The 20752-nt window shown below is 38.9% G+C and overlaps 1 protein-coding gene across 2 annotated transcripts in view; it reads right to left on the bottom strand.

Annotated features, from left to right (window-relative positions):
• Window positions 1–1040: 1040 nt before the first annotated feature.
• The window catches only part of N4BP2L2 (NEDD4 binding protein 2 like 2), a 40188-nt gene continuing 20476 nt past the window's right edge, over window positions 1041–20752 (bottom strand). For both annotated transcript variants that reach the window (XM_031061399.1, XM_005426366.3), the window contains 5 exons: window positions 11931–13702; window positions 9468–9553; window positions 8830–8875; window positions 7107–7293; window positions 1041–2544 (listed from right to left, as the gene is read on the bottom strand). In XM_031061399.1, coding sequence (XP_030917259.1) covers window positions 7139–7293; window positions 8830–8875; window positions 9468–9553; window positions 11931–13702 — 2059 coding nt within the window. In that variant the 3' untranslated portion in view covers window positions 1041–2544; window positions 7107–7138. The remainder of the gene's footprint in view (window positions 2545–7106; window positions 7294–8829; window positions 8876–9467; window positions 9554–11930; window positions 13703–20752) is intronic.

The following is a 20752-nucleotide window of genomic DNA, read 5'->3' as shown; positions in this document are numbered from 1 at the left end:
GGCCCCCGCGGCGGGGGCCGGGCGGGATCCCGCGTCCCTCCATGTCCCGGCGGCCCAGACTTTGTCCCGCGAAACCGAAAGCTGCCGGGAGCGGAGACACGGGCAAGGACGGGCGTGTGCGGCTGCACAGCCAAAGCGCTCAGCTACGGCACTCGCCGCAGACTCGGAACTTTGGCCCGAGATACCATCTCCAGTTATTTACAGTCAAGATTGTTCCCCACATTCTCAAAGGCAGGAAAACACAAGGCAGCGCTGACAGCGTTCCAGTCCCAGGTGCTGCCTCTCTGTATTGCGAACTAAAGGGCAGGGCCGAAAGGGGATGAATCACCAAAGCCCCAAAGAGAAGTGGGGCTGGTTACAGGACACCAGGTATGCACGGAGACTTCTTCGCCGCCCGTCCCTTTCCTAGCAACGAGCTACCGGAGTCCTCTTCAACCACAGAAGCAACAAGGATGCCAAGGGGATGTAGCTTAAGAACTGCCCAGCACTGAACAAATGATCCCGTGCATCACGCTCACTACACCACCCTAATTATTTTATTTTTTGAACATATTATCATAAGAGAAAGTAAAGGAAGTTTTAAAAGATTCCTCTCCTCTAAAGAAAACCCGATTTCCATTAACTTGCTCACCAAAGAAGCCAAAGAAATTACAGTTTGCAATTAAACCAAAAATAGCTGGAGTGGTATCACACCCTCCCTTCTCAGAGCTACACACAGCATCACGCCCAGCTTGGTTAGGAGCCAGCTCCGGGTATGCCCCAAGCAGACACCACCACCAAACCTCAATGATGGACCTTTAGGTTCTGAGGTTCCAAATAGTGCTAAAGAGAGTGTTCACACACAGGGAGAAATCTTAGCTCCTCAGGGACATGGCACACCGATGCTAACTGAAGCGAGTGGGGAAAATGTGACAGGAAAGAAGAGAAAGTAGATGTGAAATTCATAGATACTGGGGAGGGGAGTTAAGTAAACTTAAACTGGCAACACCCTACTAAGAGATGAAACATGACTTACCCATACAAGAGTACTGTGAGCTTTTGAAAACTATTTTTATTTCAAGCATTCTGGAAGGCCAGGATTCAGTAACAGAAAATAGAGGCATTCAGATTTCTCGCTCAATAAATAGAAGCAGGAAGACAGTATTAATCCTTGAGTGACATTTTCCTGAAATCAAACTAACTTTTCTGCTGCCACTAGTACAACACAGAAGTCTGAAGCTGTGGTTATGGGGGGTATGAACTCCCTTCCTCCTCCCCTTTACATTTCATATAATGTTCTGCTGGTAGGAGAGCAGGACATTTCCAGCCAAGGAAGACACACACATGTCCATGGGAGATGCATTCAAACAATGCAGCCAGAAAATTTTGCCAGTGGTACAACATTAATTTAGAAATACATACATTGTTAACTGCTTTCATGTAGATGCAGTATTTAAGTAGAAACTGGAGACACATCGGCAAATTTGACCATGGAGGAGCTTCAGCCTGAGTTCAGTCAAGTCCTGGCTCTTCAGCTGATGTATAAACAAATGCAGGGAAAGGTGAGGAAGAGGACATCAAAGAATAAATGGAGAAATATTCTGGATTTGCAAGCTACATAAGTGGGAAATATTATTTCTGACAAGTAGACACAACCAACTTTCCTGCTTCTCCTTAATCTTTTCTCACACTTTTATTGTTAAATGAGGTGACGGCTGTCACTCCTTCTCCCAACAAGGAAGTGTCCAGCCTTATGCCTGCCTCATAATTGACAGAGGTTGCTCTTTATAATTAATTATGATTTACCTCTACATACATAAATACTTCCAACACCACTAGCAGAAACATCAAATCAGTGGTTACCAGTGCTAGTTATACATCTTCTCAGTCTACCACAAACCATACACACCCTTCCTTCAGCATGTTTGAATCAGTTTCATAGTGAAATATTCTTGTTTCTATAGTCCCAAATTCCTAAATGAGTCTGTCTGAGGGGAAGCATGAAGCCTGGTCTCAGGAGAAAAGAATGGAAGTTGTGCATCCCTGTTTGGGTGAATAGGAATGACAGATGAAGATGTTTACCATCTGAGGTTGCAAAGGGACTGGGTGCAATTATGACAGAGGGTGAAGGCAGAAGGAGGCAGCTAAGACACAAAACAAGCACCATGCCCTGCAGGTGAGCATCACTGCCTGCTTCTATGCCAATATCCTGGATCCTGATACAAGTGAATGAAATATCACAGCCTGAAGCTCACACCCCATAGTGACAGATGCCTCTGGTCTCCACTCTCAATCTCTTTATACCACACTTGACAATGTACTGAAAAAGTGTAAATCCCAAATGGCTTCAGAAAATGACCTTTTGCCATACACAAAGTTATCTCAATTTTCATTGTTATTACGTGGTCAGAGAGGTTGATACCGGGGGGCGGTGTTGGGGGGACGTGGCCAAAGATGTATACCCAAAAATCTACAGTGGTTTCTTTCTTCCAGGTTATCCCTCACTTTTAAAATCCTTGGTGGCCAACTGAAGTCCTTCCGTGATGGAATTAAAGCGAGAAGTTTCTGAAATAAAAAAAAAGAACAAGGTCTGCTGAAGTTCCACAACAGCACAGTCAGCAAAAAGACTTAACAGATAATCCAGCCCTCAGACTGAGAAGAGTCTGTCCAATGTTTTTTAAAGTTTCTAATACTCAGCTGTTGGTTACTTTTTTAAACAGCTAAAAAGACTGGAGAGGAAGCAGACAATGAAAAGCAAAGGAAAAATAAAAGAATGTAAGGAGAGTGGAAAAGGAAGAAGATAAGAACTTGGATGTCAAAACTAAAGGGAGTAAGGACCTTACCACTTGAAAGCTGAAAAATAAGGAGAAGAGTAACACAGTGGATATTTTTTCCTCTACACATCACAAACACTGTATAATGAACAGCTGTTCAACGAATACCACCATAGTACAGCTACATCTCAATTTTTTTGTTACAATGTGCATTGTTTTTGCTGTTACATGCACTCAGGACCTCACAGGCTTTCATGTTACAGAGTTAGTGTGAGGCACCCGCACAACCCAATTGTTCCTCTTTCTTGAGAGCTCCAAAAACACTGCTGTGGGCAGCACTTATTCCCTTAGGTAATTAGACTCTCTGCTTGAATGATTTTTTGAGCCAGGTTTTCCTGGTAAGCACTCTAAAAGGCAGGTGAGGTTTTCTGGTCATAATTCTGTGCACTTTTTCATGCTTCATTTTGTTTAATATTAGTGGTTAAATGTCAAAGGACAGGTAAGTTTTTTCACTATTATCTTTATATCAAAGTAGCAACTGGAAGAAGTTTGACCATGGGATGATATTTTCTGTAGCAATACTGGAAGACTGCTTTAGTCTGCTTTGTATCCTTCAGATTAATTTTTTTTCATTTTAGCCAAAAACCAGTCCTGCCTCTCCCAGCTATACACTCCTGCTTTTTTGCCCACGTCCTACTGATCTCATGGGCTCTAGGACAATTTGTTTCAGACCAAAAACATTTTGGATGTCTTCATACATTAGATGTTAGAGCTGAACTGCCTCACTCAGAAGCATCACAGCCATGAAAGGGAAGTGCTTGGAATAGCACAGCCAGGGAAAGGAGGATAACACCAGGGTATCAAGAGATTTGTCCCACCAAAACCACAGCCTTCAGGGCTCTTGTGGAAGAAGTATTCCTGCAGAGAGTTACTGACTGCTGTACTTCAAAAAGAAACATGTCATCTTCTGCTTTGCAGTAGTCCTGCAGATAAATGCTTGAACAGACACATTTGTATTGCACTGGCATCTCTGAGTCCTGGTCTAAGGAGAACTTCTAGGCACCAAAATAATGCTGTTTTCACTGATCTCAACATTTCTCAAACTGGGAACTCTTGCTTAATCTCCAGAACAAATACTGATGTGCTGCCAATGCTGCAATAAGGAGCTCTCACAAAAGCTTGAGATTAACCCTGTGTTTTCACAGAGGAACACTGTTCACCCTCCCACTGGAATACAAACATCCTTATACAACATGAATACAGAAGCATGTCCATCTGGCTAACAGATTAAGCTGCACTTGGCCAGTAATGCTCAGTTTGCTTTCCAGTCTAAAGGGACCAAAATTATCATATTAGCTTTCTCTTGATTTCCTATGATTTTAAAATCTTTTTGGTAGGAATGTCTCAATTTTCCTAGGTTTTTATTTCCCCCCTGACATTTGAAGGAATAAAATCTATTTCAACATTTACAGTTGTTCACTTGAGCGGTTTCACAACCACTCTGGGACATCACCCTTGGCAAGTCTGTTTTAATCAGGAACCAGAGGGGAATTATTTTGTGGTGAGGCAAGACAACCTTATCCCTCAAAGCCAGGGGCACCATCGATCAGGAAAACTCACCTGTCTTTTACAATGCCTGCATGCAGACATTGTGGAAGCACTGGAATACTCATGTGGGGTCTGCGTTATCCTGTATCCTGTGCCTGATCGTCAGCATGAGCCAACTGAAAACCCTAAGGCATGCTTCTTCCTTTCCACATACTTTTCTTGGTTTAATTCTTCTAATATCCTACATTTGTAAAAGCTTAAAAGAGTCCTCTACCTGAAGGTTTGGTTGCAGAATACATGGCCCCTGATATCAGAGCTGACTGCTGCCCAGACAGGACACCCTGCACGTCCCCTCCTCGTATCTGCAGCAGCACGACCTCATCTGCTCCCTCACCCCAGCCTTGGCACTGAGCTGGACCTTACAGCAGCTTATCTAAATGCCTCAGTCCAGCAGGAAAGTATTGATTTGTTTGCTGTGGGGTTAGTGAATTAATGATAGCCTTCGTGTCAGCCAGCAAGCCCTGGAGCTGCTATCTGGAGCAGATGAGGGTTGGGAGGAAGGGCACTTCACAATTTGGGCAGCAGTTACCCATTGCATCAGCCTGCTCTGAGATGGCAGATCCCAGCTCCAGAGCAGCTTAAACCCATCTGATCTCTGGTGTCTCATCCTCTCCCTCCAACAGCCTTCAGGACCTTCCCTGCCTCATCTCAGATGCTGAACTAAAACAAAGCAAAACAAAAACCCCCAACATAAAACTCCAGCTGTATCTCCCCATTCCAGCATAGATCTCAATGGCCAAGCCCTGCAGAGACAGTGCAAGGCCTTTTTATGAGCTGAACACTGATGGGGAGTCTTCTTTTGTGGCAAAGTCTGCATTGCTCTCATTCTATATTCCATAGAACTAACACAAGGTGACACAGTAGAATGTTAGACTGCAAGACAGCGTAACAAACTGGGGTTTCCTGGCAGCACACAGTGGCTGGGTGACAAACATGCGGAGCTCTGGGTCATTTCTGCTGTGCTCATGACAAGCAGGAGAGGAAGACTGAAACAATTTTGGGAGTAGCAGAGCGGACAGACAAAGGGAGTAAATCTGATGGGAAAGAACCAGTTTGTTGGATTCAGCAACCAGATAAAGGTACAGACAAAAAGGCAGGATAATCTGCTAGCATGTGTCTTTCCTTTCTTGAAGCACAAAAGGAAGAAGTTTCATATTTCACCATTTTCTCCCAGGAAGTGAACATAGCTCTTCACATCTGTTTCTTTAGCATATAAATATTTAATCAATAACCTGGACATTTCTGGATAATAGCTTAGGACACAAGCCCACACAGACATCCAGTCAGGACCATAAGCCAAAATCCTGCCTCTAGAGTGTTCATATTGCAATATTAGAAATAAGTAGCTTCTAAAAATTGGTAGGCCTAAGTATTTTGTGAAAATATTTTTTATTTGCTTATCCAATACTATAGTATCTGATTATTTAAGAGGAAAATACTGCTACCAGATGTTCTTGCTGTTATTAATGATTTGTGCTGAGAGCATCCTGCAAGACCAGTGCTCTCTGGGCCACATGGTTCACAGAAATCTCCCTCATCTTCCTACACTGGTGGCTGGTACCAGCTAATCAGCCTGCAATGTCATTTTTGTCATCAATGACATATAGCCAAATCAAACCCCATTCAAGAGGTTTCAATTCCAACCCAAACTATTCAACTACTTCCCCTGTGACATGAACATCCACTGTGAAAACTTCTGTGTTTATAACAGCTCCAACACAGTGCACACCCACCTCCTTGACTCCTGTTCCAGCCATCAGCTGGAGGCATGGTCAGGTCAGACACCGGGCACCAGGTGACAGAGACCTCCTGACCACACCCCATGTGGATGATATTCCAGCAGTCCTGAGATGTCTGGATAGGAACAATTTAGGCCTCAGGATATGGAATCTTTTTCTGGCTCAGTTTGCTCATGGTGTAGGTTATTCTATTCCCATGTACCTCAGTTTATTTGTTTAAAAACTACAGATTAATCCATTTTCCATTTTGGAAAGAACAACTGACGGCAAATGATAGAGAAGTTAAGCTAGCATTTTCCTGCTGGAACCCATAATCCTTCCTTTTTATCTCAATCTTCCCAGAATATCTCTCATAAACAAACCAAAGAAACTTTGCCAAGTTACCAAAGGGTTCAAAAATTCATGAGACAAGCAAGAACATGATAGCACACTTTGTCACACCAAATGAAAACATTTATGAAAATTTAACACTTCAATATACAGTCTTCCTGTGACCTCTTGCTACTGTTTCTCCATTGAAAAGCAGAACTGCCACTTCTTCATAATTTGTGAAATACTGTTTTATTATTCATAGAGTTCTTTTCATAATTAGACCCTTAATGGAGCCAGCATTACTTTCCATGCTGAAAAGACAAGGAAAGTAGAGCTGTGATGACTCACTACAGATTGCCACAGCAACCAAAATGGGAATAAATTCCGCCTCTTAGGCATCCTACCCTGCTGCTTTCACTTCACCACACATGTTTTAGATTTCAGAGAAAAAATAAAATCATATGGCTTTAATAACAAAATACTGCCTTCTCTTTTCCCATTTCAGGCTTGAAAGAAACAAAATCTGAACAACCCTCAACCCTAACTCAGTTAAAACCCAAGTAAATTGGAGGATTCTAAATGCACCTTAAAAATTATAACAAACAATATTCTTTAGATGTTTGGTCAAGTATAATAAAAAGATATTTGGTTAAATATAATAAAAGAGTAAAATATTCACAAGGTGAGTGATTACCTGTTTGTTCATGCAGAATTTAAGACAGTCACTCATGACTGATGAAATGCAGCATCCAGACAGCCAGTGCAGGTTATGATGTTCTCCTCTATCATATCTTGACATAGCTCCATGTCTGATAGTGTTTCAGAAGAGTCTTTATTGTCTTGGGGATTTTTATTTAGATCTTCAAGATTAATAATATCATCTAAAAAATAAAGAAATTACAAACTGCAGCCAAAACCACCTGAAATTACCTTACATAGTCTCTCATTTCTGTTGTGTCAAGATAAGAGTATTTCTAGAACAAGCTTTTATTTTACCAGAATCTTCATGATTTTTGCATCCTAAAAGCCTTATAAAATGAATGAAATCTTTCTGTTTTGTCTCTCATAGGGGTGCAGAGTGAAAGACAACACCCATGCATGCGTCTATTCCCACTCTTAGGCTGCTTTTGGAGAGGCAGTGTTTCTCCTAAAATAGAGAAACTTCTCTCCTCTTTTAGACAGCAAATTCTACCAGCTTTCAGGCAACTACTGTTGTGTATTTTTAAACTTGTTAGAGAACCTGTGAAATTGTAGTGCATTAATATGGAAATCACAGAAAAAGACAATGAGCAACCTTATCTCATAACTTCCACACTCCAGGAATTAATGCATGCAGAAGTCCAGAGCTTCACATGAGCCCTGATATCTCTTACTGCCCAGGTGTGTGACCCCAAGTGCTGTTTGACAGCAGCTGAACATGAGCCAGCTGTGCCCAGGTGGCCAAGAAGGCCAGTGGCATCCTGGTCTGTATCAGCAATAGTGTGGCCAGCAGGACCAGGGCAGTGATTGTCCCCCTGTAGTCGGCACTGGTGAGGCCACACCTCAAGTTCTGGGTTCAGTTTTGGGCCCCTTACTATCAAAAGACTCTGGGGTGCTGGAGCATGTCCAGAGAAAGGCAGTGGAGCTGGGGAAGGGTCTAGAGCACAAGTCTGATGAGGAGCAGCTGAGGGAGCTGGGGGTGTTGTTTAGCCTGGAGAAAAGACTTAGGGGGGACCTTATTGCTCCCTACAACTGCCTGAAAGAGGGGTGTAGCCAGGTGGGGATTGGTTTCTTTTCCCAGATAACAAATGTCAGGACAAGAGGAAATGGCCTTAAGTTGCACTGGGGAGGTTTAGATTGGATATTAGGAAAAATTTCTTCACTGAAAGAGTGGCTGGGCATTGGAACAGGGTGCCTAGGAAGTAGTGAAATCATCATTTCCCAAAGTGTTCAAAAAGTGGGTAGATGTGGCACTGAGGGACAGACTTGGGCAGTGCTGGGTTAATGGTTGGGTCAATGACCTTATAGGTCTTTTCCAACCTAAATAATTCCATGGTTCTATTATTATGCTGCCAACTTTCAGTGATAATGAAGTTTAATTAACTTGAAGATACTCAACCTTTCAGGGAAATGAAGTCTCAAGAAAGACTATATAATGGTAAACACGACTTTGATCTAGAATGGATAAACTTGAGCTAATTATTGGAATGTTTCAATGTAGGAAACTTTATAAGGCAATTTTAGCACTTAGATGAGGAAAAATTAAGTGATGACAGCAACCATAGCTCTGTCGACTATGGACATGATCAACGGCAGCATAAATTCATTCATCACATCATCGTGCTTTTGCACAAAGAGGAGTGTTATCACTAATTGGTAACAAAAACCCATTGAAAAGAAGAATTTTATACAGTTTTTGTATCACAGAATAGACTTACCAGTCAAGCCATCTTCATTCTGCAATCCGTTTGGTTTCTGCTTTTCCTAAAATAGATAACATTAGTCCAGCAAAAAGAAAGTATGTGACAAGAGATGTTATTTTGGGCAAGAACAAAGTCCATGCTCTATTTTATTTTATAACAACTAGTTCATTGTAATCAGGATTTTCCTGATTTCCACTACTCTACAAGGAAAAAAAGTAATTTATAAGTTAACACTTCCCAGCTAGACAAAGAGAATTAATTTGCCCACAGTCACGCAGAGTAACTTCTCTGCTGCAGCTCTAGCAGAGGTGATGGAGGATGAGGTCTGCTCAGATGATGAGAGAAAACTATAAGACAGAAAACATCTGAATGATGGTAGCTTGTACTTAATGAACATAGGTCAGGTCAAGACACAGGTATCAAAGTTTTTTCACCCTTTTTTAACTAGTAGTTGCATACACTTCTGAAGTTGATCTTTTAAAACCTGAATCCTACCATGCCAATGATCTGGTTTTAGAAATACTCAGAGGAGGACAAAAACCATCTGCCTCCTCATTGTGGATATTAGAGCAAATTTACTAACAAAGAACTGAAAAATTCCCCTTTGCACCTGAAATATTGGAAAGCCTTCCAAAATCCCCTAAAATTCATACCTCCACAGAGGTCTTCCACAGTAAATAGATCATCTTTGAAACTTTCCAGTCAAGGGGAACTATATAATCATCTGGCAACAAGGATTCTGCAGAAGAAAATATTTTTTGCAGTTGAATGTTCAGATCTCTTCATAGCCAAAATATATCACTGAATCACGATTTTTGCACGCGTTATTTACATAACTTTTTTAAAAGAAAATATTTAAATGAGCCAGCAGCAAAATCAGAACTTGGAATTTCTGGAATCTAAGGTCAGTGCACAAGAGGGGAAAGAAAGGGAAGGAGATTTGGGTTTCGTTTCTTTATTTAGACAAAGACTTTCCTACCATACTTTCATTTCCCCCACATACTCCCCTAAAAATAGGCACACGCAAGAAAAACAAAGTTTTCAGCCAATAAATTAAAAGAAATGGAACTTAAATAACAGCCATTAAAATTTAAAAAGCTTGATTATTAGAATTTGTGCACTATCAGTAGAGCGCTTCCTAAAATGTTTTAACTCTAACACTGTTTAAGAAGCTGAAAAGAGGTTCTTCATAGGAAAACTGTCTGAAATATATTCTAGTCTTATAAGAACCATACAAGCAAGACATACAATTAAATCTTCCATTTATAAATAACTAAAGACATTTATTTACCAAAAATTTCCCCTCCAAAATAATTCCAATAAAGATTGACTGCAATTCCAAGTGTTATAAAATAATACCACTCAAATGTGTGCATCAATAAATAGTTGCCTGTCAATGTACTGTATGCCACCAAAAAAAATCAGGATAATTTTTGGAATTGTAGGATAATAATAACAAAGGAGAACGTGGCCAGCCAGGCACAATTCTGGTGGGAAAACCCCAGCAGTCAGCAGTCACAAGCTGGCAGAGCTTCAGAGAGATATCAGGGTGGATTTGTATTTCTTGAAGGTTATTCCAAAGGAAACTCACCTAAGTTCCAGAGAATGTCACCTGTTACTGAATCAGAGGAGAAGGACATTTGGTTCACTAAGCTACTGAGTGTTTCTGAATGCCTGGTTATTCTTTTTCTTTCTTGGAAGATGCCTGTTTTCAAGTCATGGCCAACACCCTCTAACATTATAAAATTTAAGATCACAAGTATGAAGATTCATCAAGTTTGGAGAAGAAAAATGTTTTATATGCAACAGTTGAGGACATCAACAGTACTTCTTTGCTTAATTTCAGCTCTATATGGCAAATGCTTTGGTGTGTGGTGCCAGATTTAGGTAAAGCAGTCCTTTAGGTCCCCCTTTAGGGACCTAAAGCCAAGTAATGCTTCCTATGATTTGCATCACTGTTCTGGCAGATGGCATTGCCATGGACTTTTAAAAAACAACAAAGAATCCTGACGTCAGTTTGAGCAGATAAAATGACATAAGCTACTCCTCAGCTGTCAGATTAAAATTTTCATATGAAAATTTATGCTTAACTTTAAATTCTACTGAAACAAAAAAATGTAAATGTATACTGAAAAGCTGCCCTGTGTTTTTAAATCCTATTTGTTGGCTAAATGAAAGTTACAGTTTCTCCACTAAATTTGGACCCAAGAAGCTGAAAAACATTATGCACAGGGAATATGTCTCTTTCAGCAGGTGTTCTAGGGTGACTTCCAAACAAAACTCTCGTGTTTTCACTGGTTACAGCTCTGTGGGATTACATTAGCCTGCAGTATACTGGGAAATGGTGGCCAGCACACTCAATTCCTTTAAAGGATTGCTCGTAATTTACCTGCTAACTTAAAAGTATTAAGCTGAAAGTACAACAATAAGGTATCTGGAGCTCTGGAAGGCAAGTACACAACACCAGGACACTTATTAATAAGGCACACTTAAAAAGAAGACATTCACTTTCAGAAGACATCTTGTAAGCCTGATATTGAATTTCAAACCAAGTTAGATTTTGGGAAAGTTTTTCAACAGCATCTAAGCCACGTAAGAATGTATGAAAACTCAATTAAAAAAATAATGTTGCTATCTGGAATATAAAACCAAACATGCAGCCTTTATATAAGTGCACACATTTTGTACCACATTTTCATTTTGTTCCATAATCATCACAGTAAAGTCTCATTCAGTAGGATGTATTCAAACATCATTTAGTTCTGTAATCAACACAGAAAAGTCTTACTAGGATATATTAAAATTCAGGAAGCATTTGGATTTAAAGTTAGTCTACTTTTGTTACTAAAAAGACTGCAAGTACAAGGCCAAACCAAAAGCCCCTTTAACAGAGACTAAGGATTTTAGGTACAAACTAAAAACTGTCACCAAAATAGCAGTGATTTGTTTCAACAGCATTAATATTTAACTAAAAACTGCAATAAAAATGAGTTTCTAACCATAGTCTTTTCATATGTTTTTTGGTTTGGAGGGAGTGCTTTGGTTTTTGTTTGTGGTTTTGAGGGGATTGTGGGCTTTTTTTGTTTTACATAGGAGTAGTAAGAAAAGCATTATACCCAGTGGAAGACCTGGAGAACCAAAGAGCTGCACAAGTTGAAAAGCAAATCCTAATGATAAGGGAAGTCCCAGGAAACTGCATTTCACATCTGCATCTTGATAATCTTCAAGCTGTGATGCCTTTGGTGGCTCAGAGTCATCTGCTCCATTTGCATTTTCACTGCAGCTTGCGATTGTAGTACAATCTTCTAGATACTCAGAAACAATTTTAACAGAAGACAAATTATCTGGTTGGCCATTTGTAACCTCTGAAGAAACATGTTCACCCTCATCCTCTTTTTTAGTAACTACCTGTTGTGGCTGAAGAGTTGTAGCTTGCTCCTCCTTTGTCTTGGAATCTACACAAACCCTGCAGGCATATTTTGATATAGGAGAACATGGTCCTGAATGAATGTAAGAAATATTATGTACCAGAGCATCTGCATCCAGAGTGGGTGAGGAATATTCCTGCAATGCATGGTCCTGTTCGCGTGCTTCTCCACAGTTCTTGCTTAGAAAGTATTTTTGCCTGACTTCTAAAACACTGTTTTGTGGAATATCTTCTCTTACCGGGATGTCCTTCCCTTCCTCTGTGTGAGCAAAGATCTGTCTTGGTAGGTTAAACTTTGGTGCTAAGTTGACAATTCTCCTGTATCTCTTCCTCTTCAGTATAGTTGGTGTAGCATCATTTATTGGCATATCTATTTCACTTGAACCCTGCACAAAGGCAGCCCTGGCTTCCACTAGGGAATCAAAGTGCACTTCACCAGTTGGAGATGCAGACAGACCATTGCTTATTACATTGCCAACTTCCTCAGTTTCTGTTTCACTATGGTTTTCCTTTACCAATCCCTCATTTGACTGATAGCAGTTTAGCTCTGCTGAACTGTTCATGTGAGTCTGTTCAGGTTTCCTCACTTTTTGAGATTTTTGTTCACTTACACATTTATCCTCAGAGCAAGGAGAGAGAGAAACTTGAGTATTGAAGCCCATCTGCAACTCCTCAGTAGATAAATTAATTGAAAAAAAAGCCCAAGCATTGGAGGTAGTTTCTTCTGCTTTTAATGGACATTTGCCCTCTGTGTTATCAGGCACAGTATCAAGTATATTCGAACTGCAATACTGAGAGATTTCTTTTTCTTCACTGTTTAAACTTACCCCCTTGGCTTCCAAGTCAGGTTCACATGTAATTTGGCATGATCCCAGTTTGTTTTCTGTGCTTAACAATGACATATCATGGTCTTCAGAAATGTCTTCTGTTTCCTGGACAGAATTTTTATCATTGCTTATTGCTAGGAAACTGCAGAGGTTGTCTTTGTGCCTTTGCTTTGCTTCCTTTTCATCTAATGCATTTTTGGTTAGGTTTTCAGTACAAAAAGGTTTTACATCTCTTAAAAGCAAACTGTCACCTTCTACAGGCAATTCATTGTTCCATGCACTATTTGACATCACTGTGACCTCAGGCACAGCAACCAGAAAACTCTCTCTTGAAACCCCTACAGCTTCTTTTACGCTTTCATCACTACTCTTAGGCTGCTCTTCACAAACTCTTACTGGATCCTCTGGGCCTTTGCTGAATGTACACGTTGATTTTTTGTTTTCTTCTCCCAAGTTATCCTCTTCACTTTCTGATCCATCATGGTCACCTGGAATTGGATGATGAGCTACTCCACATAACATTTTCTTTGTAATTTCTGTGTGATTGCTTTTCATTGTTTTGTTTCTTTTTCTCTTTTTCTTCTGCTTTGCTTTTATTAACAGGAATCCGGGGTTCTTGCTTAAAATTTTCTCCCTATGTGAAAACAAAAAAGATCAAATGTAAAACCCCAAACAAATTAAAAAACCAAGCCCCCACTAACTTAGAGCAATAACATATTCATGGTGATCAATCTGAAGAATAGGTACTTTACGTTACTATGATGATCAAACACAGAATATCTGCATTTTTCAGTTGATAATATCTCAGATGACACCTTCTATTGGTTAAACAAATGCTTAATCAATACAATTCAGGACAATCCTGAACATTTAAATCCATTTAAGTAAACCCAGCTGCCACCTCAATAACTTTGCTTTACAAACAGTATCACAAATCATCGTTAGACCAAACATTGTATTTCTAGATGCCTTTCTAGCATGATGTTTGAATAATAGATCCTGAAAAAGTTGGTGCTATTCTGAAATTTCAGTAAATGCTGTGTGTGGAGCTGAAAGGTACAAAGCAGAGGACAATGTCATCCATTAAGATCAAATACTCAAATTCGAAACATACTCATTTCGAAACAAAATCCAAATAATGTAATGTTACAGTGACTACAGGAACCCTGATAATTGCTGTTCAGTATATTAAGTGTTGAATCATAAATATTTGGAAGAAATATTTCATATTTTATTACCAACAAAATAATACACTGTGGAAAAAATAAGATGTAGGAAAAATGACATGTTTACAGTTAATTTCGTAGCTCTTTTCAGAAGTCTTATTTATTTTGTCTGAATTTCTCATCAAATGTAACAGAAAGCAGCCCTGACTTCTCTGAAATCTTGACATTGGCCCATCAGCTAACTAACCCTGAAATGAAAACTTGTAAGAAAAACCCAGTCTAGGATTCCATCCAGGAACCTAACATCTCCCTTTTCAATTGTTCAGAGAGATGAAGTTTTTAGAGCTGTGATTGATAAATCTTTGTACCAAAGACATGTTCCTTTTCTGTAATTCTTCACTTTTCTGAAAGTCTTTGTTTGCGATGGTACTTCACACAATACACTAAGGCAAAGCAGCAGCTAGAATTATAGGGTAAAATTAGTTGATTTTGAGGAATGTGTATGTAAAATTACCTGCTTTATTAAGTACAGTATTCTGAAATTCTTGAGAGAAACAATACAAAACAAACTATAAAAGGGTGTAGAGGGAAAGCTGATCACTAGGAGGCAGACTGGGAACTAATGGGAATCCTATGGGAATCTATCTTTACCTTTTATTGATTCTTAAATTTATCTACTGTTAGTCTCTTTTAAGTTCTTCCTTAATTTGAACTCTACAGAGCAAACCCTCCTAATTCTCTGAGTGCAAAGGACATCAGCAGCCTTCTCAGCATAGCAATGAAGTTTGTTGACTGCAACAGGATTCAAAAGTCTTGGTGCCTTGATATCGGTGCAAGGGGCACTACAGATCTCCATAGTGGTCTTGTCGGAAAGCACAAGAAATTTATTTCATTATAATACCATCCAGATAAGAAATCCTACTAAGAAATGGGATTTTCTTCAACTGTTGGCATTTAAGTTCAAATGGTGCTTTTCTCCAAGTAATGAAAATTGACTTCCCCTTTTCCACATCTGTGTATTTTTGATACAGTGCCCTATGGTTTACATGGGAATGTCCACACCATGTTGAATTCTGTTCACAATACACTCCATAATCAGCAACATTCCTCCTATCTCTCCAGAAAGAGATACATAGGATGCCAAAGTTTTAGGATTGAATAGATCTTATTTGTCTATTGAAATAAATTATATTAAAGTGAAGTACCTGCAATAGTAGCTGGAGATATTACTTTCTTACATATAGCCCACATATGCAGAAATCATATACTAATCCAAGATTATATCTTAAATCTTGACATTAACTTTCATCTTTGGTGAAGAAAATTCATAACTTGAAACTGGTTTTAGACAAGGAAATTCTCCGGAGTTTTCTGATTCATAAATCCTCTTACCAGTGAAATAGAAAATAATCTCTCAAATTTAACTGTTTTTAATGTAGTGGGGAATAAAACATCAGACCTGTGCACCAGTTCCAAGAAGAATTTATTGTTGTATCTAGAAGTCCTTGTGCTGCCAGAACAACTGCAAAAACGACAACTAAATTATCCATTACAGCACTGGCACAGGAAAGGAATGAACTTTTCCAGCCTCGATATTATTGTAGCTAAACTTTGCTTATTACTTACTTCTCCCAGATGTAAATTTGCACTGCTGCTGCTGGAAATTAACTTCCCTAATACTGGTGCAAGCATGTTTCTGATGTCTGTCCCCTGACACATCTGACAACACTTTCAGGACAATGCTGACAGAAACTCGCTTAGGCTGGGATGTTGCATCAGAATTGCAGAAATGAGAGAAAAAGTCTTAAAGGTCTGCACATTTTCTTAGTCTCCTTACTATTAATTCTGAATCAGGATGGAAAATCACACTGAATGGGATTCACTTCAGAATGCAAGAACAGAAAAAAACCACACCCACCAAATAATGGGAAAAGAATCCCCTGGATGATCCAGAAAAACTAACAGCTATTACTGCATTGAAATTGTTGCATGTCAAAATAATAACAAATACAAATGTTGACCCAGGATGATGATTTAGTACACCTGGATATAACCATGAATAGTGACATTCATCATAAATACAACTATGTAATTCCTGTGGTTTGGAAATATAGAAGTTTTATAACAGTTCAAGGAAATTAGTTTTATAAAGATATGAATTTCCTAAAGAAAGGACTAAAGCAACAAGGAAAGTGATGAACTATTAAGTATAGAACAATAAAATGTATTATACTTAATGGTTCTGGATAACTTTTGTTTTTGAATTTATTCTAAGAAAATACTACTGCAAGGAAATATTCTAATGCACTGTGATGGCTTAGCTAAAATTTCCTGCTTGGGGTATAACCCCGCATCATGTTAAAGTTTTTGCAGTCAATTAAGCTAATTGTCTACTAGTTTTCATAAGATTAACTTTGTTCCTCCTCTTTTAGTCCACCTTACATGACTTTAGAGAGTTTCTTTTACTGTAAAACCATATGGCACACAACCACTGAGAAAATGCAAGAACCAGCATGGAGACAGACTTCTTTTCTTTACAGAGACATTTGCTAGTGAGCTGCTATTAAAGGCATACAACACATGCAAAAGGAAAAGAAAAAAGGTGCAATTTCAGCTGGTATTTAAATTTTGCTACATATTATGTATTTAGAAACCTGGTTAGTAATAAAAAGACCTGAAAAAATATAATGGTATCTTTGTTGAAATAGGAATTCCCCTTCTGTAACACTTTTAAATTTCTCAGTATTGACTGTTCAGTCAATACTAAAAGCTTCTTGCCATAACTCTGTTACATGTGACTTTAAGGTTGCATCCTACTTCTCAAAGTAGCACTGACCAGGTTGATTGAGAGTCAGTGCTCAGACAACACTTTCAACTGGAGAAACAAATGCATTTTCACTGAAGTAGAACATACTAACTAATTAATCTAAAGCAATTAGTCACATTTTGCTGAAAAATGGCAAAACCAAAAGAATTACTTATTTGCAATTGTACAGACTTTACCTCCAGCATGCATCTAATCTGATGTCTGCTTGACATAGAAAAATGCCTGCAGTTACTGCTGTAATGAATCATAGAGTCATTTAGGTTGGAAAAAGTCTCTGAGATCATTGAGTCCAACCATTAACTCAGCACTGTCAGGTCCATTACTAAACCATGTCCCCAGGTGCCACATTTACATGTCCATTAAATACCCCTAGGGATGGTGACTCCACTGTTTCCCTGGGCAGCCAGTTCAGTGCTTGACAACCAGTAAAGAAATGTTTCCTAATCATCAGGCAAGATGGAGATAAATTTAAAATCCAATTCTGAATGACATTTAGCAATGAGGTACAGGATCTTTCAGAAATGTATGCCATCATTAATCTCCAAAGTCTCTGGACTGTGTTTTCAACATGAAAATTACAGCAGAGCAACTTGCCTAAGATGGCATTTACTGGGATACACTTCACTTTCCCCATCTGGTAAGTCCAAATACATTCTTAAATTCCTTGTGACCTAATTTTGCTTCAGAAACAACTAAAAATTGAAGTTATAATTTTGGAATGAAAAAATAAAAAGCCAAGGTACCAGCCTTTTTGTTACATATCTTGCCTTTAGCACTGAAATGAGTGATAAAGATCTAGTTCTGCAAAACCAAATGGAAAATTGGGTTATATTATCAGGTGATCAAGCACCTGGAAAAAACCACAAAACTTGCCAGCATTACTGGGTTTCCTGAAAGCTGAAATTCCATTAGACATCTGAGTATTCAACTTAGCACTTTGCTGCTGAAGAAACAGTCTTTGTCACCCTTGCCTGCTTTGCTCCAGACGATGCCCTTGTACTTCCACTATGATCTTTTGCTGGCTCTACCACTCTCCTTGCAGGTGGATTCACCTGCCTTGACCCTGCATCAAAAGAAAAGAAGTACATACTTTGTTGTTATGTTCATTTAACTCTCCAAAGCAAAAAAGAAAAAAAAGTGTCTGGCTAAGACAAAGAAGTGGTTGGTGGGAACATGTGAGTACCTCCAGCAGCAACATGTCAGGTTGCCTCACAGCAAGGAAATTCACTACAAATTATTTGCGAGAAATGTTTACACATTAGTGTTGCAAATTAATTCTCTCTGCCCCAAATCAGTAAAGATCCTACTAACTGAATTAAATCAGTAACTCAGTATTTATTATTCCTTTGTCTCTCAACAGCTTTGCCACTGGTGGTGAGATTTAAGTAACTTTATAAAATAAACTAATCACAATGCTCAAAGAGCTGGTCCAATCTTTGTACAGGAATGATGTATATACAGTTCTGTGCAATGTATTATCAGTCAGACTGCTGCCCTGTTATAGTTCAGACACAAAAGACCTTGATCTAGAGAGTACATGGAGAATAGCATGCAATTGGTCTGATTAAAGCATGCCTTTAGAAGCTGTTCATTTAATCAAATACATGGCAAAGGGCAAGCACTTTGCTTTCTAAGGTTAAAAAGCCAAACAACCCACCCACCAAAACCCCCACGTTCCTGAGATAACAGCAATTCAGTTTCAAATGACAGTCTGTTCACTCCATAGAAATTTCAGGTGAGATGACTTTACTGATTTTTGTCCTGCCTGGTTCACGAAAGTAATGAATGTCTTATGATTTAAATGTCCTAATTTGGCTCCTTAGTCATAGTCTATGTTGATCAAGATTAAAGAAATCAATCCTGAATATACTGTTTAAAACATGTTTATGTACTGAATATACTTGTGCCTACTATGAAACACCTACTTTCTGAACAAGTGAAAAACAAGCTGTTTCAACCTCTTCTAGATGCCATAAATATCTCACCTGACACAATTTGAAACTGAGAAGAGAAACATAACTCCCCCAGAAATAGATGGACTAATGGATGCCAACAGATGGAGAAGAGGTGCCATTTTTTCTTTGACTGAATTTTTCTGCACTATTAAGTATGACTTGGTGTTAAAAAGCACGTTAAGGTGAAAAAAAAGGACAACAAGAAACACTCCAAGTGATCTAATTATACCTTAAGGGGATGTACTTACAATACAGAGAAAGAACCCTGCAGTTTCACCATCAGCCTTTCCCCCATGAAGGCTCAGAGAATCAGTTTCAAGATCTGGCCACATTTAGTCCTTTGAAGGGAACTTGATGGGCACCAATGACAATGTTATGCACTGCAAATACAGTATCAATCATCTTGCCATGCACTCTAAAGTTACTGTTCCAATAAATAAATAAATATTTTAACCAGAAAATAAAAAGACCCACACCCTGTGATACATCATCCTAGCACCTGAACACAGATGACAGACATTGTAACAGGATGTAAAGATAAGCAAGTACAACAAAAGGGTTTTAAAAGTAAAAATTAGATTTACAGGGGGAAGTACTGACCTTTCTTACCAATGCACATTCACACCAAAAACAAATGTAAAATGAATTTTGAGATGAGACACAAGCGGAATCAAGTTGAAGAAAAATACGGGTGGGAGACTGAGGAAGCAATAGGGGCATAATGAGAGCAGATTTAAATATCTCGAGATAAGTAATAAACTATTCCCTGTTAGGAACTTTCAATGAAAGACAACAGATTTTAACTGAACAAAAAAAAAAAATTCAAATAGCTTAGGGGGTGGGTTTCTATATGCTCAGCTTTTACATCAGCAAGGGACTGGAAGCATTTAAAAAGTTAGAGAATAAGGTATAGCTCTCCACACAAGTTTATAATGAAGGGAAGAAAAGGGAAGGAGGAGATGGATCCAGAGTTATGAAGACAACAACTGCACTAAAAAACACACAGGACTCAGATGAGAAAAAGGCAGTTACAGAATAAACAAAAAAGGGAGAGGGGGGAGTTACAAGAGGAAAACGGTAAAAGAAAACAGTATCAGCAATATTAAGCAACCAGCCTCTGAACTAGGTTATAGCAACATTAAAATTAAAATACTGGTAACTGCAGACAATGTTGCTATTCAGAACATCTGTTCCACTTGTTGCACTCATTCTGTGCATCTCAAATGCTCTATGAAATACTGAGAACCACAGAGCAGTCAGTTAAAATGCATAATTCCATGGACATTATTACACCTTTTCCAACAAATCTCCATACTTCGTCATGCTAGCATCCAAATTTTACTATTTCCACATACTACACTTTGGTATTTATTCATTTTCCTTTTCAAATATCTTTTACCAAAGGGCTAGAGATATACAAAAGACATGATGAATTACCCCCTTAAAGATGACTAGTTTTTTTAAAATAGCCCTGTATTATTCCTAGAGTGTTGGGGATGAATAGGTGCAGAAAACTGTCTTTCAATTCTGTAATTTAGTGAGCATCAATAGAAATTTGTCTTTGGACAGAGAATAAAAAATTACTTCAGAGAAGCACCAATATATACTATTATTTTCCAGTTCTGGAAAGACCATACAGCTAACAAATGGACACTGAGGGAGAGCAGCTAAATGTGTTGTCAGGAACCTGTGAGCAACTCTGCCAACACAGCTATGAAACAACATATCCAGAATAA

Source organism: Geospiza fortis, unplaced genomic scaffold (assembly GCF_000277835.1).
Source record: "Geospiza fortis unplaced genomic scaffold, GeoFor_1.0 scaffold181, whole genome shotgun sequence".
Lineage (NCBI taxonomy): Eukaryota > Metazoa > Chordata > Aves > Passeriformes > Thraupidae > Geospiza > Geospiza fortis.
Note: the sequence above shows the minus strand (reverse complement) of the source record. Positions and strands in the feature narration are given on the sequence as shown.